Source organism: Thunnus albacares, chromosome 3 (assembly GCF_914725855.1).
Source record: "Thunnus albacares chromosome 3, fThuAlb1.1, whole genome shotgun sequence".
In the NCBI taxonomy this organism is placed as follows: Eukaryota; Metazoa; Chordata; class Actinopteri; order Scombriformes; family Scombridae; genus Thunnus; species Thunnus albacares.
In genome coordinates this window covers 19,350,234-19,366,068 of record NC_058108.1, presented here as the reverse complement: position 1 = coordinate 19,366,068, position 15,835 = coordinate 19,350,234, and the positions used below count along the sequence as shown (strand labels likewise).

General features: G+C 38.9%; 2 protein-coding genes across 2 annotated transcripts; one reads left to right on the top strand and one right to left on the bottom strand.

Moving 5' to 3' along the window:
- Window positions 1-65: 65 nt before the first annotated feature.
- lias (lipoic acid synthetase) lies at window positions 66-7,840 on the bottom strand. Its single transcript, XM_044346841.1, has 11 exons — window positions 7,692-7,840; window positions 7,233-7,408; window positions 6,551-6,644; window positions 5,841-5,921; window positions 4,558-4,714; window positions 3,928-3,985; window positions 3,693-3,821; window positions 2,358-2,503; window positions 2,197-2,267; window positions 1,981-2,092; window positions 66-1,026 (listed from the first exon to the last, which is right to left on the bottom strand). Exons 1-11 carry the CDS (start codon window positions 7,773-7,775, stop codon window positions 965-967), a joined length of 1,170 nt encoding a protein of 389 aa, XP_044202776.1. The 5' UTR covers window positions 7,776-7,840; the 3' UTR covers window positions 66-964.
- Window positions 7,841-9,232: 1,392 nt separating this feature from the next.
- Window positions 9,233-15,805, top strand: rpl9 (ribosomal protein L9). The gene is made up of 8 exons (XM_044346842.1): window positions 9,233-9,262; window positions 9,943-9,989; window positions 10,514-10,629; window positions 11,658-11,753; window positions 12,012-12,144; window positions 12,916-12,996; window positions 14,475-14,604; window positions 15,640-15,805. Exons 2-7 carry the CDS (start codon window positions 9,944-9,946, stop codon window positions 14,579-14,581), a joined length of 579 nt encoding a protein of 192 aa, XP_044202777.1. The 5' UTR covers window positions 9,233-9,262; window position 9,943; the 3' UTR covers window positions 14,582-14,604; window positions 15,640-15,805.
- The last annotated feature ends 30 nt before the right edge of the window (window positions 15,806-15,835 follow it).

Below are 15,835 nucleotides of genomic sequence, written 5' to 3'. Positions count from 1 at the left end.
ATGTTTTTTGTACTGAACGCTGACTGTACCACAAAAAGGAAGATTGAACAATGAAAATGTGCAAATGTGGACTGATGACTTTTAATTCTTTCAATACAAATGTACATTTTATAGATTTGTGTTTCATCTAAACAAACAAGTGCAAAAAAACAGACACATCTTTCTCATCCTGGTGCAAACAGATCATTAATACCTGTCAAGGACTTCCGACAATGTTGAACACTCAAACTCAAACTGGCCCTTTATCAGGTACAAAGGTAATGTAATTAAATAGAAACTTTATAGAGAGCAACAGTTTTATAAGTCATGGCAGGCAGAGATTTGTTTGTATCATAAATAATTTCACTTTGGAGTCACCGCAGGAACCCTCAGACCAAAAAAAAAAAAAGGTCTTCATTAAAACGTCGCTCCTGAAACAGCAGACATCAAAGCGCTCATAAACACAGCTCAATGTTAAAGGTCAGTAGCTCTTTACCTGGAGTCCAGGGCACCTGAGGGGAGGGTGTTGATGCTGGATGTGATTTAGTGCCCCCTGAGGTGCAGAGATGGGAGCAAATTACAGCTACTGCTTACACACAGTTGTATTTTCACCTGGCAGGGTTACATGGAGTCTACACCCAGGCATCCAAGCATCTAACTGCCGTTCTTCTCTTTTATCTCTTCATCTTAAAATGATGTTGTCAATGGTGAACAGTAGAGGACAAGTACGTTAAGCAGGAACAGAACGGTCTTTCTACTTCCAGGAGTCGTCTTAATGTCCATTTTGTACCATTATTCAACACAAATACCCTTCTCTCACTTTCCGTGTTCGTTTGTTCTACTCATTATATTCAGTGTGTTTGCTACAACAATGCATTATGATGCTGTTGGAGTAAAGTTGATTTTGTCTCTGTAAATATGTATAGTTATAGGAAGAGATAGAGGTAAAAGGAAGACAGAGGGCAGCCTCTGTGTTTGGTGCTTTTCACTCTCCTACAGTCACTTCTGCTTTTTTCTTCTGCAGCAGATTCTTCAGGAAGAACTCGCCTGTTGATAGAAAAAACCATAGATAAGAAAAATATGTATTTTCTCTGACCCAACCACTGGTCAAAGGTCGCTTCTGGGACCCTGGTTAAATCTAAAAATACATTTATCTGGCGCTCTATTATGTTTCCTATTATGTATATTCAGTATGTCTATGCTGTGGCAATGTGGCACTGGCTAGATAAAAGCATCAGAACCTGTTCATCTTATGAGAGTCGGCCATTAGCTGAATGCAGGAAATATAAAACTACTCTCACTACCTCCTCCTACTCTGATGAAGACACACAGACGTGTCAAAACCTGTCAAAACATTAGTTGCTGCAACAACTACAGTAGTATACTCCAGACCATATCACACAAGAATACATTCACTCTCTTGACTCGTCCTCTACTTTTTTCGTTTAACATGATTTTTATGTGCTTGATGGAGTTTTTGTTAGTTTTGCTAAGGTTTTCAGACACCTGTGTCTGAGATTTCTGCTGCTACCACAGTACAATGGAGGTGAATTAAAATCCATTTGTGGTACTGAAAGCGCTGAAAAATATCATTCAAAAAATTAAACCGCAACATGTCCTTCCAGAAACATGTTTCCATTACTTTCCATTACTGAACTTTCTACTGAAGAAAAGTTCCTATGAACATTGTCATGAAATTCCACTGATCCTCCCTGAAATTGAGTGGTGGCATGTGTTTCAGAGGTGGATATCTCAAGATATGGATAAGTAAAACAAAAACCAACTGCATAGCCAACTACTTAAGCTAAGAGAGAAAATATGTTTTATTGTAATTTGAGTGATGTTGCATTTTAAGTCACTTTCCTTATGAGTTTTAGCTCACTATCTACAATATAACTGAAGAATAACAGGTATTAAATACAGTATTGTACTATGTTACTTGACTAGATCGGGCTCTCACTAACTTGTGCATGTTAAAACATGTGCAACATGGAGTCTCACCTGCTTTGTAAGAGGATCGCACCAGCGGTCCGCTGGCAGTGTAGACAAAGCCCATTTCATTCCCAACTTTCTCCCAATGTGCAAATTTCTCTGGAGTGACATATTCATCCACCTGCAACCACACACACATTATCATTGTGCACATCAATTTGCCAAATGTGCATTTTTCTGCTGCTGTAGTAAATAAGGAAATACTGTGTAGAGTGATGTGTTTACCTTCAGATGGCGTTTAGTGGGTTGCATGTACTGCCCCAGTGTTAGACAGTCCACTCCTGCTTCTCGCAGCTCTGCAACATCATCACAAAATTATCGTCAGGAAATTATTTCATTTCACGTTAAAATTCTGTGTTTTATGTGCAACTGGTGAGCATACACACCAGTCAGAGTGTCAAGTATCTGTTGGTCAGTCTCTCCCAGCCCCAGCATGATGGACGTCTTGGTGAGCACATTGGGGTTGACCTTTTTAGCGTGCTTCAAAACACTCAGAGACTGGTCAATGTTCGCTCTGGGGTCTCGCACATGCCTGGAAACAGATGGGAGAGACATTGTGAGCAATTCTGTGAATTATTAAAAGAAAAGCTACAGAAAATATATTTCCAGATTAACAATTAATATGAACAATCAAGAAAACTTTTACAGTCATACAGGTGAAATCATAACGTGGTTGTATCTTCCTTCTATGTAAATTTCAGCAGTTCATCTTGTAACTACACTAACATCAGAGAAATGGTTTCCATGTACCACCTGCTGGTCAGTGTGTGTATTATGGCTGACATCCCTCTTGTGGCAGAGCTGTAACCAACACCGCAACTATTCAGTTTAATACTGGGCTGCAACTAACAATTATTTTCATTATTGATTAAGGTGACAGTGGTCTATAAAATACCTGAAAATAGATTAAAAACATTGTTCACAATTTCCAAAAGTCTATGGTTTAAATTGCTTGTTTTGTCCAAACAATAGTAAAAAATTTAAAGATGTGTTTTATATCACAAAAGATAAAGAAAAGCAGCAAACCCAGACAGCTGAGGAGAACAGATGTTGACTCATTTTCTGTTGATCAGCCAAACAATTAATTATGACTAATCCTTTCAGCTCTGCTTTCATTAAAGTAGAGGAAAACTGCATAATGCACAATGTTCTTATAAAAATACATACATGCATATCATACTGTCAATCTGTGCACTGCCACAGTAAAAAAATACATTACATTAATTTGCCAGATGCTTTTGTCCAATCTAAGTTGAAATAAGTGTATTAAACCTCCATAAAAACAAGAAAAAACAGGAAAAATAGTGCATCATTTCTGAACAAATAATCAAAAGCATATTCAGTGCTACAAAACAAGTGCTTAAACTCGTACTGGCCAGCTAGATGATACATGATGTATGTATGACATTGTGTATGTATGAGAACACGATCTAAAAAGTGTGCCTTTTAGAAAAAAAATGTGATTTTGGTCATTTAAATGTTGCTAGATAGCACCTTATCACAGCACATTTTACAGTACTACCATAACTCATATCACTGTAAACATAATTTCAGATATTTTATCTTCTGTGTGCCATTTTCACTAAAGATTCTCATGCATTTAAAAACCCTTTTATTCCCTTGTGCGCTGGCCGATTAGCTGCCACTAAACTCTTTCACTAGCAGACTGAAGAGAGCTGCTGGATTCAAGTCATCAAGTCTTGTCAATGCTGAGTCAGTACCTTTGCAGCTCGCGGACTGTCTCCACATTGTGGGCGTAGACATCCAGCCCTGACAAGGCGATCTTCTCCACTGCTGCCAGGTCACCACGGAAATCAGGTGTCAGACATTCAACCAGGATCTGAGGGTTCCTGGATGAAGATGACAACTTATTTATTCAGCTTGCACAGATATGAAGAGACAGACAGACGATTTCCTGATCAGCTACAGTCCAGTTGTGGAGATGAGAGATTTTACCTTTCCTTCAGGTTGGAAACAGTCTTAGCAAAGTGCTCTGCCCCTCCATCAGCAATATCTGCCACAAGAACAGATCATTACTGCTGAGATAACATTTACTAGTGTTTTTAAGAAGTTTGAGTGTTATATATGTTGTATTTATGGATATAAACCATTTTTATCAATCAGAAGGAAATACTGTATTCTGTATAAACTGTTTTTTAAAAGATGATTGATTGAATTGTATTGACTTATACGTCACATGACTGATAGACTGACCTGATACAAAGAAACCAGAAACAACATCAGAAACCATCCTGATTAAATAAGATAGTCAAGAAAGTTTGAAAAGTAAAGCATATTCAGAGTTGTGTGACACTTTTTTTATGGATTTGTACTAAAAGCTTATATCGTCTTCACCTCACTGTGTGTGTGTTCTCAAAGTTGGAAAATATTTAGTCATTTGTCATTGAAATGGCACCTTTTTACAATTTACAGTTAGGGCCCTCCATCAGTCAGCTTATTCAAACACAGTCAGCAGGAACGAGTGCAGTGGGGAGTAACTGATACAGGATACAGCTAACACTCTGAGACTTTGCTCATGTTTGTATTCATTTTTATGTACTATGTTTAAATATCTTTTTTAATTACCATCTCTGTCGACTGAGGTGAGAACCACGTAGTCCAGCCCCCAAGCAGCGATGGCCTTGGCTGTGTTGTAGGGCTCGTTTGGGTCCAGAGGTGGGGGCCGACGGGCCGTCTTAACTGAGCAGAACCTGCATCCACGGGTACATGTATCCCCCATCAGCTACATACAGAGAGAGACAGACAGGAGAAAATCTTAGCTTCATGTGTCATAAAATTGGAACAAATAATTATAGAGAATCTCCAGATATTCTATTGTAATATAATACTGATAATCCAGCAACAGGTATAATTTTAATTAATGCACAGATTGTAGATTTTACAACAATCTATGAAAATCTGTGAAAATGGAAGTGCTTCACAATGCACTACATGAATATATGATAGATTTCTACTTTCTTAGAAGACTAGAAGTACTGGGATGGACATCAAAGTGCTCCTTTGTTAAAGTGGGAATAAAGCCTCATGGTTGTTTGCCTCCACCAACCAATCAAGTTGCAGTTTACATCCATGTCTGTCCAGACTCATAATATTTGTAGTGAAGACTTTGAAGGATTTTAATAAAAAGGTATTAAGTGCATTTTCCTCGTATGTGTTCACATGTTTGGTCAATGAAGCTGATTCTGATAGACAGTAGACAATGCTCCAGATATGGATGCTGCTGCAAAAAGCTACAAATTCTCAAACGTGGACACTTCAAACACATCTTCAACTCGACAGCACAGAAGATCTAAACAATCATCACAGTTTCAAGATGGGCGCCAAGATTAGTGTCACTGATTCAGTATCCAACCAAACGTGAAATCTGGTCACTATCTCCCCTTCTGTTCCTGAGTTTTGGTGTTGAATAATGGCCAGAAAAGTGTTTTTGCAGAACATTATGATGTCATAATGAAGTTGACCTTTTAGATATAAAATGTCATCACTTCATCATTTAATCCTATTAGACATTTGTGTGAAACTTTGTCATAATTAGCGTATGAATTCTTGAGTAATGGCCAAAAATGTGTTTTGTGAGGTCACAGTGACCTTTGACCCCTAAATTCTAATCAGTTCATCCTTGAGTCCAAGTGGACGTTTGTGCCAAATTTGTAGAAATTCCCGCAAGAGATATTGTGTTCATGAGAATGGGACGGACAGATGGACATATGAACAGACGAACAACCTGAAAGCATAATGCCTCCGGCCACGGCTTTCGGCAGTGCGGAGGGATAAAAATACAGGTGCTTTTCTATAACTGGCAGTAAATTCAGCTGCACCACAGCGTCAGAGGCGTCCAGGAGACTCACCATGATGGTGGCTGTGGCCGTGGCGTACTCTCCTCCTCCCCAGCACTCCCCAATGTTAGGACATCTGGCCTCCTCACACACCTGACGAAACAGACACAAAGATGCATATTGTAATTAAATATTAAGTACACATCATATATATATATATATATATATATATATATATATATTTGTAGATCCTGAAATAAAAGCCATTAGGGTTGTGATGAGTACAAAAAATATCCAAAAAAGTATCTGTATTTGAAAGTAAGCAGTAGAACCAATGTTTAACTCATTACTATATCAATATATCACCTGGGCCCTTGTACGTGAAGGTTATACTTGAACTAAGCATTGTCCTATCTTGTATGAGATTCAATATGTCTGAATGCAGCATTAGTAGCATCTTATGTACAAAAAGGTATCCTAAAAGCAGTAAAGTTGCTTGACAAGATACTCACAGACTACAGATATGACAAATTATGGGAAAAGTAACAGAAGCTTCTTTGCTTCTTGTCATAGATTCCACACGTATGAAGCTTTACAGGAGTCTGGTATAACCAGTAGATTACGGTGGCTAATGTTAGCAAATTTTAGGAATCCTTCTGTTAGCTCAGCATTTTAGCTAAATGCTAAAAAGTTAACATTATCCCATAATTTGTAGCCATCATGACCCATGTTCAGCAGAAGTTACAGTCTCACTTTAACTTGTCACCGTCTGTACAACTCACTGTGTGCAGGTTGAGGTCTCTCAGCGTGTTCTTCAGCTTATTGTAGTTCTTGCCGATGGGGATCTCCGTCTTCAGCCACGGAGGAAGCCTTAGCCTGTTACAACAAACAGCAGAGTCAGTCACTAAGTAACTCACCTGTGTATCAGTTTAGGTCAGGTGTAGCCTGGCTGTGAAACACAGCTGAATCTGCTGAGGTTTGTCCCTGGTCTGCACACACAGTGGAGCCTGACAGGCCACAGCACAGCTTATTCAGTAGAAATAAGAAATTATGCAACATGAACATCATGTTATGACTCAGCAGAATTTATCATTAGAGTGGGATTTGCTTTGCCCTTGTCATAGAACAGTAAAACTAAAAAAACAAAAGCAAAGTTCATGTTGTTGTGTTTACCGTTTTGTGAAATGCTGTGTTTTGCATAATATTGTTGCATGTTGTTGTGGTTTTGTGAAATGTTGTTGTGTTTTGCACCTCAGGGCCAACGTAGCATGTTGCACCACTTCTAACAATTTCCCTGAAATATACCAGCAAAGGTGCATACACCTGACACTGATGTCGCTCACACTAAGCCTGGTAGATAAGGTTTAGTCTGATCTGGTCTTTGAACCCTCCTGATATCTCTTCTTCTCTCACAGACAGTATAGGCCTTGTTCATGATGAACCTGTAAGGTTTCAAAGTCACACCTCTCTCCCTTCTGTCTCTTCAGGTTGCCTCTGTATTCTTCCCACTTGCTTTTCTCTGATAAATCCCCTGAAATGAAGTCTTGCAGATCAGGCCCGTCATCACTCTGCAGCTCCTTCTTTCTGTCAGCCAGACTCGGGGCGGATTTGGCCACCGTCGTCAGGCTGCTACCGTAAACCTGCGGAGGAGGGACTGAGGGTTAGTTCATCGAGTCTCACACAATCACACACTGTCATAATGTTTAGGAGTCATCAAGCGATGGTCCGTGTCCAACACTGTTTATCTGGGAAGTTATACAAAGCCTTTCAGTCAATGCAGCGTAGTTACAAAACAAACAACAACAGCAAGCTTTGCTTCAAGGCCCGCGACCAGACTTAACGGTGACAGTTAGCCGTTAGATTACCCAAACCGTCTGTGTTGATAAATGACAGATTATTCGAGCAGACAGCGGAAATACTCACATGTGGACTACTTCTGGGACTCAACCACAGATGGTTTGTTGAGAAACGACCAGCAACACAACAACTCCGCTTGAGCAGCGCCATGACTTTAGCTAGCAGGCGACTTTGGTCAGAGACAAACTTCGACGATCGGCTGCTTCGGTCTGATGCTGCATTGACGTGAAGGCGACACAATGGGAAGAAAAAAACTTTATTAACAACAACTTAACATACATACGTTTCAAGTTGGGGTAAAACATATACAAACACCATACATTACGTAACACCAGTTAATCTAAGACAGACAAGAGGGTAAACACAAACAAATACAATAAAAACCTAAGACAAATATACAATATTTCGATATGAAGCCAACACATTATATCTACACCCAATGCTATTCTGAAATCCCCAAGGTGTTTTCAAATCACATCAGAAAAGAAAGTGCAAATATCACACTTTGAGAAGAAATGGCAAATATAAAAGTGTTCCTTGTAGTGTGTGCTCCTGATGTGGGACAGTTCAGACTGAACTCTGGGATGCTCACTGGGAGGCTGAAAGGTCTAAATCACTTTAATTCATACAGTGAAATTTCTCTGGTCAATGACACTGAAGGCCAAAGTGCATGCCCATGTTCGGTCATTTCAATAATTACAATATTTCTGCTATTACAGATATCATAGAAATGTATTCTATTATCTATTAATATTAGTAATAATAAATTTGCAAAGTGCCTAAAATAAGTTAAAATTAGGCATTACAAGACTAAGATCCCTGAATATCTGGTGGTATTGCATATTTAATGTACTTAAATGCATATTTCACCAATTTAACAACATATATGACTGCCCCACATTAGTAAAACCATGCTGTCCCGCATTTCAAACCACATTTTTTAAAGTGGGACAAAGTTGAAAGCAGGTATTAAGGCTAGTCCATTTATATTTGGGAGTGCTCATTTGGACCAGAATGAGCAGTAACTGAGTTATGTAGAAATTCACATGGGCATATCTTACACTCGAAATTAACAAAAAGGAGCTCTGCTGTGAACGTTTTTCCCACTCGGGTTTTCGTAATTACAGACTTTAAATTAAACGTGAACGTGGCAGAGCTAAATGAGCTAAAATGTGACTAAAAGTTAAAAAGTACAATGGCTTCACTTTGCCCACTGATATTTGACCCCAATTTTCTGTTAGAAATATTTAACGACACTTCTGTCATCGCTACAAACGACCTATTAATTGGAAAAACAGTGATAATTAATCCGTTCACTGATTGCTTTATCATGTCTGATGACGGTACCACAGTACGTCTTATTTTTTTTCCCACCCGCATTCCGTGAAGACCCGCCCTATTCTGCCTCTGATTGGCTAGCTTTCGTTACCTTCGTTGGTCGGATTGGTTAGGTTTAGGTATGAGGAGTTTTATTGGTTAGAATTAGGTAAATATAGCAGGATCAGAGCCAATCAGAGGCAGAGTGGGGGCGGGTCTTCACAGAACGCGGGTGGGGGAAAAAAACCCTGACGTTACGTACGTACACTACAATTGCGTCGTGACGTCCTTCCTTCCTCCTTTCCTCTGCTACCGGCGAGGTGAGGATAACCGAAAGATTTGTTCCTCGGGTTTAATCTAAGTTCATCTGTGTCAATTAAACATGTTTTTGGCGTTATTTCCTAACCTTTAGATTCGGATATAACAGTGTTTCATATCTTAATCTCTATTTCGCCTCTATGATTTGTGATTTTAGGAAATATGTTAGTAGTTTTCTCCAATGATTGGTGTGACTGAGGCCTGACGCTGCTGCTCTGTCCGCCTCAAAGGCCGCAGCGAGCTGAATAAGATTAATTCAAAAACATGGAGTGCTCGTCTGGCTAAGTTGTTAATTACGGCCACCATCATGTTGCAGAAATGTTACTTCAGTTGTACAAATAGAGAAGACTTCGGGCTCATTGCTCTGTGTAGCTTTACATTAGCAGCAGTGCTAATGTTAGCTGAAATAACGCAATGAGACTGCTGTCAGACTCTTAATGGTTTCATCAGAACACAGCTGATCAGAAACTGGCAGAAATGTAGAGACAGACGTTATCCTGTCGTTGTTGTAGGATGTATACGTGTCAGCCCTGTGTAAATGTGCCCTCTTAAACCTGAACTTTACAACTGTTGCTAACCCTAGAAAACATGCTGCCACAATAGTTTCCTGACTCACAAGAGATTCAAAAACAAGCTTCATATTCACATTATACCTCCTTTTTTTTTGTCTGTCACATCATAGAATGAAGACCATTCTCAGCAGTCAGACTGTCGACATCCCCGACAATGGTAAGGAGCTGACGTTTGTACATTTTATATTGTGTGAACTTTTATGGTTTGTTTTTTGTCATAATGTAGGGAATATGTATTGAGTTTTGTGCTTAAATATATGTACATGTACCAAGTCTTGTGCAGTTGCGTATGTCTTGTACCTGTTATGTTTTATGTATTTTAACAGCCCATCTATGGGCTTTGCAAACTAACACAGCACGTTATATTAAAGTGGTTTGGCCCTGGTCAATATTTTGTACATTTCATCTCAACCTGTAGCAGCTCTTCACTTTTTTAATTGTTAATTTCTTTTTTATATTACTCAGGATTATTTAACTTTGTGTATATTTTTGACTGTAATGCACCACAATGCCAAGGCAAAGTCCTTGTATGTGCAAGCTTAATTGGCAATAAACTTGGTGCTGATTCTTAGGCTATAGATGCTCTGATATGTGGCATTAGTTCGTGTTATATACATGTCCCTATACAAATTATTAAATAGTTATTTTTGCTTTCTTTCTTCCTGCTGTGTGGTGCTGCAGTCGAGGTGAGGTTGAAGGGGCGGACGGTTATCGTCAAGGGGCCCCGTGGCAAACTCGTGAGGGAGTTCAACCACATCAACCTGGAGCTCAGCCTGCTGGGCAAGAAACAGAAGAAGGTAAGGAAGAGCAAAGCTTGTGTTAAGTGATGTAAAATGCAATGTGTTATGAAGAATATTGTAGATATGAAAGCAGGTGTGTGTTCATAGCAGCGATGTGTAGGTGGGCTCAGATACGATTGAGGCGTCCTGGTTGAAATATTACGATAATCCATGAAAAATCATATAATCAAACTGATCCGCAAAGCAGTGATCTGTGTTCCACTGTTACGAAAAGTTTGGTCTCTTAAGTATTTAGGTTTTAAATGCCGTGTAATCAGATCATTAATTTATACAAAGGAGAATGCAAAAATGTTAATCAAATCAAGGATTTTGCAGAAAATAGTTAATAAAAATGACTCAGTCTAAGTCTCAATGCACTCACTCAAAAATGCCTCAAAAGAGAAGATCAGTGCAGTGTTTTTCTAAAATTTGAACAAGAGGTGAAAAAGTTGCCAAAACCTTCCCAAATGTCAGGTTTTAAGGATAAATATTTGAAGTATGCAGGGCCTGTCATCATTTATTGAGTTATACTTTGTAGAATATAAAATCTCTAAACAATCAACCTGCTCTATCAAAATAAAGTAGATGATACATGTTTTAAAAGTTTATGTGGCTTTCCTGAGACATTTCTCTTAAGTGTGTCCTTATGACAGCAACAAGTCCGTTAAAGTACATTTAGAATTTCTCAACTTGCAGCTAAATGTGGACGTTATCGGAAGACATCCTGTTCAGCAATAAGGGCTTCTGTAAAGTTAAATTGGCCAGTTGGCCTGCAACCAGCAATTTTTTCATTGTCATTAAAAGAATGTTTAAAAAAAAAAAAAAGTATCACTGTATTCTTAAATAGCTTGTGTTGTCCAGGCAATAGTTCAGATTACTTTCACTGTTACACAAACTGAAAAGCAGAAAGCATTAAATGCTGGAAACGGCTAGCAGCATTTTTGCTTAATAATTTGGATGATTAATCAGTTTATCAAAATGAATGGCGATTTAAGTTTCTGTTAATAATAAATTGAAGTAGAGCGTCACTGTTCTGTCTTCCTCAGCTGCGTGTGGAAAAATGGTGGGGCAACAGGAAGGAGCTGGCCACAGTCCGCACCATCTGCAGCCACGTCCAGAACATGATTAAGGGAGTCACTCTGGTGAGTTTGGGACAGTTCAACCTGCTAATGGAGGCTGAGATTATAAGTATGACTGACTGTACTCATGTCAAACTGGTATAATTGACTCTTTGCTAGCAGCGCTTCCCTCCACTAAGGAAGGATTAGTGTCTTTTGTAGTCATGGTGATTTCTGTGTGGCTGTTGGAGCCACATGCTGGCTATAGATGAATAATTCGGTTTGGTCAGCTTTTCCTGCTTGTGCTCAGTGTCTCTCTCTCCTTATCCTCTCTGACTGCAGGGTTTCCGGTACAAAATGCGTTCCGTGTACGCCCATTTCCCCATCAATGTTGTCATTCAGGAGGGTGGAACTATGGTGGAGATCAGGAACTTCCTGGGAGAGAAGTACATCCGCCGTGTCAGAATGAGGACAGGTGAGTCTTCAAATTAAGGAAATATTAGTTATTAGTAGTTATGATGTGAAGCGTCAAGTGGTACAAAATATTGTACGTCGGTTTTTTTCTGTGAGATCCAAGTCGTCAAGTGTTTAAATGGAGAAGTGAATTTTGAGGCCTTTTCAATAGGAGCGGGCAATATGGATATAATCTCAGTGCAGCTCTAAAATAATACAAAGCAGGTTCTTGAACACATTGATGGAAAACCAGTAATTCAAATATTATCATTCAGCAGTCATGCTCAATCACTTGAATCATTTCCAGCATTGATTAAAAGTGATCAATCAATGGAGGTGATAGCTTCCTTGGTAGAAACAGTCTAGGAAAAGTTTTATAACTTTTTATAACGTCAACTTTTTTGTTCACACAAGCAGCAGCACTCCCAAAGATGTGGAGACATTGTAGTTGAGTTCCTAAACGAGTACTGAAGGCCGGTACTTGAACAGAAGTCACATTTGTGCAGCTGTAGCTCAGATTTTAGGGTCGATGAAGCGATCTAGACTCTTTCTGTTCTAATGTTGGTGCCCTTGAACAAAAAGATGAAACCCTTAAGTGCTCCTGACAAACTGATCAGCACCTTGAAAATAGTCCCTCCGCCATGTGGCTTTGTGAAACATTGTGTCCTGTTCTTAGGTTTAAAAGATCCACAGTCCCTTATACCACTTAACATTTTTGATTTCATAACGTGCGACTGTGGTTCTACCCTATTGTGAATAGTAAAATAATTGTTGCTACTTTTTCCTCTCCCAGGTGTGAATTGTGCAGTTTCAGCAGCCCAGAAAGACGAGCTGGTGCTGGAGGGTAACGACATTGAGTTGGTGTCAAATTCAGGTACATTTGTTTGCTTTTTGCTCTCAGCTGTTCTACACAGATTCATAACAGTAACTTCTGCTAATATGATCCCAATGTTTGAACAGTCTGCTACTCTGTAGATTGTAAATGTTGAACTAAAATGCTGCAGGTTCCCTGATTAAAGTTGTTTCAGTTCTGCTGCTTTTTGAGTCAAAAACAATCAAACCATGAGGAGGATAAGTAATTGAAGGGATGCACTAAGACAAGAGATAAGAGGGAATGTGTTAGACAAATAACTTCTCCAATTCAACACTGAGGTTGAATTGATGCTAACGTGATTAGCAAAAAGCTGGAATCCTCCCCCCCCCCCCTTTTTTTTTTTTTTTTTTTTTTTTTAACTGTAGACTATAGAGACAACACGTGGATGTTAGTAGTCTTTTACTTTGACAAAGCAACCCTGTAGTGTAGTTATACATCCTGATGGACAGTCTGTCAAATCCTGTTTTCATGCGTCCACCCTCCTCTAGGTACAGAATATATCCCTGAACTGTCTGGTTCATTGTCACTCTATTTCCTGTTGCCAGACAAAGTTATTCTTTCTCCATTAACAGTAGAAGTGCACTGATGTTGGATAGTATCATGAAAAAGATGAATGATGTAGAAAGTTTATTTTAGTGTGATGTAGTAATGTTTCAGGTCATTTAAGGACCAATCAAACCATCAGAGTGAAATTTTCACAGCAGTGTGGTTGTAACCAAAGATAACTTAAATCAGTGGTCCCCAAACTATTTTTTTCCCTGTAAATCATCTGACCCCATGTTGAGAACCAGACTGTCATCTGAAAAAATATTTAGACCTTTTTTTTCTGCATATCGATGAACAAAAACCCTAAAATCTCACCTAGCCAGTACTATTTCATTGAGTCATTCTCCAGCTCTTTACTTTGGCAACTGTTGTAGTTGCACATATGACTTTAAATCAATTGTATTGTAATTAAAGAGCTTTATGAGGTGCTCTGTTCAAAAGTGTGGGAGCTGAAAATGCAACATCACAATGATACCAAACAGAAATACAGAAACCAGATAGTGTAATGGTCTTGACTGGCTAAGTCAGTCACATGACCTCGATCAAACTTATTTCACTTGAAGGCCAGGCTGCAGGCAGAAAGCCCCTTAAATAAGCAGTAAGTGAATATGGCTGTAACTGGCCTTTGAGTACAGTAGACTTTCAAATATTAAATGACATTTTATTTCCTTTTACAGTTTGTTTCTAAAATTAGCAGACCTATCTACAGAAATAACTTAATTTCCAGCGGTTTTCCTATGATGTGGATGTAAACACCCTTCAATTAAAGCCGACATTTCAACCTCATAGTCATTGTAATCTATGTGAAATGAAACAGTGCTCATCCCTCCACAGTCCATTTCCTCCATCTCTCCCCTCCAACCTCCTCTGTCATGATTGTGATCCTGTGTGTGTGATGTGATGCTGATCTCCCCAACCTCTCTCTGTTCCAGCTGCTCTGATCCAGCAGGCCACCACAGTCAAAAATAAGGATATCAGAAAGTTCTTGGACGGTATTTACGTGTCTGAGAAGGGAACAGTAGTGGAACCGGATCAGTAAAAGTTACATCAGCACTCGTAGAGGTTAGAAAACGCCGTCGAAACGTCCCCCTTGGCCTACAGGGGAGCCCTCTTTGTTTCCTTTTTCTTTGCATGTTCCTTACTGTCTGTCATGGTGGCATGGTTTGTCTGTTTCTTTTCTTTAATTCTTTTTTCAATTTCAGATATGTCTGCAATTTCATGTTGAATTAAGCAATACACTGTGGCTCTGTAAATACTAGATTCTTCAAAGAAATGACTATTTTAATGCTACATGTTGTTAGGGCTGGGCAATATGGCTAAAACTAAAATGCTAGCACCATTTTTCACTATCTACTGTCGGAAATTAAATAAAATGTATAATTTCCCCCACCTCAGGATGACATCTTTAAATTGCTTAAATTCTCCAACCAACAATCCAAATCTCAAAGATCAATTTCTTATTAGATATGGCAAAGATAAGAATCAAATCCTCACATTTGAGCAAACAAAGCAAATCTTGTCAATTTTTGCTTAATAAATTGAATGAAACAGTTAATTGATTATCTGAATAGTTGCTAATTTTCTTTCTATTGCTCTATTCTGTTTGGCTCCAATCATTTTCTGTATCAGGAAAAATACATTCGTCATATCTCAAGTGAGATGCAAACTTGAATGTCAGTTCTAAAACAGTGTTGTACTGTAAGCACACTTTTAGCTTTTGGTTTGGGAGGGAATCCCTTCAGTTATTGTTAGTTTTATAATAATTTAATTTGGGCCACAATTTTGTAAAACATCTCACCACAATTTGATTCAACAGTCTATTGATCATATTGAGCTGTTTGCTTCAGATGGTTTGTTGTGCATGTGTGGAGTTGTGACTTCAGTAAGTCTGCATTTAACACTAACACATATCTAAGGTCTAAGTTGTTCAATCTTATTTTAATATTTTCTGAAGAAACTAAATCTCTCTAACAGCATTCATGTCTTACAGCTGTCTGGACTCAGTACTTCAGCCTGTTAACATTTTCATTAAACTGCCTTCATGTTGCATGTAATCAGTTCTCTCTCCTCACACTCTGCTTTTGCATTTCTTTTCAGCGGCTTTGATCCAACAGGCCACCACGGTCAGAAAGAAGGACATCAGGAAGTTCCTGGACGGCATCTACATCAGCGAGAAGACCACCGTGGTGGAGCTAGATACCGAATAAATATTCACCATCCATGTTCTCTTATGACCAATAAAACTACCAACTTTTCCAATTGATGTCTTCTGGTTCCTTTGTCACCTTTATTT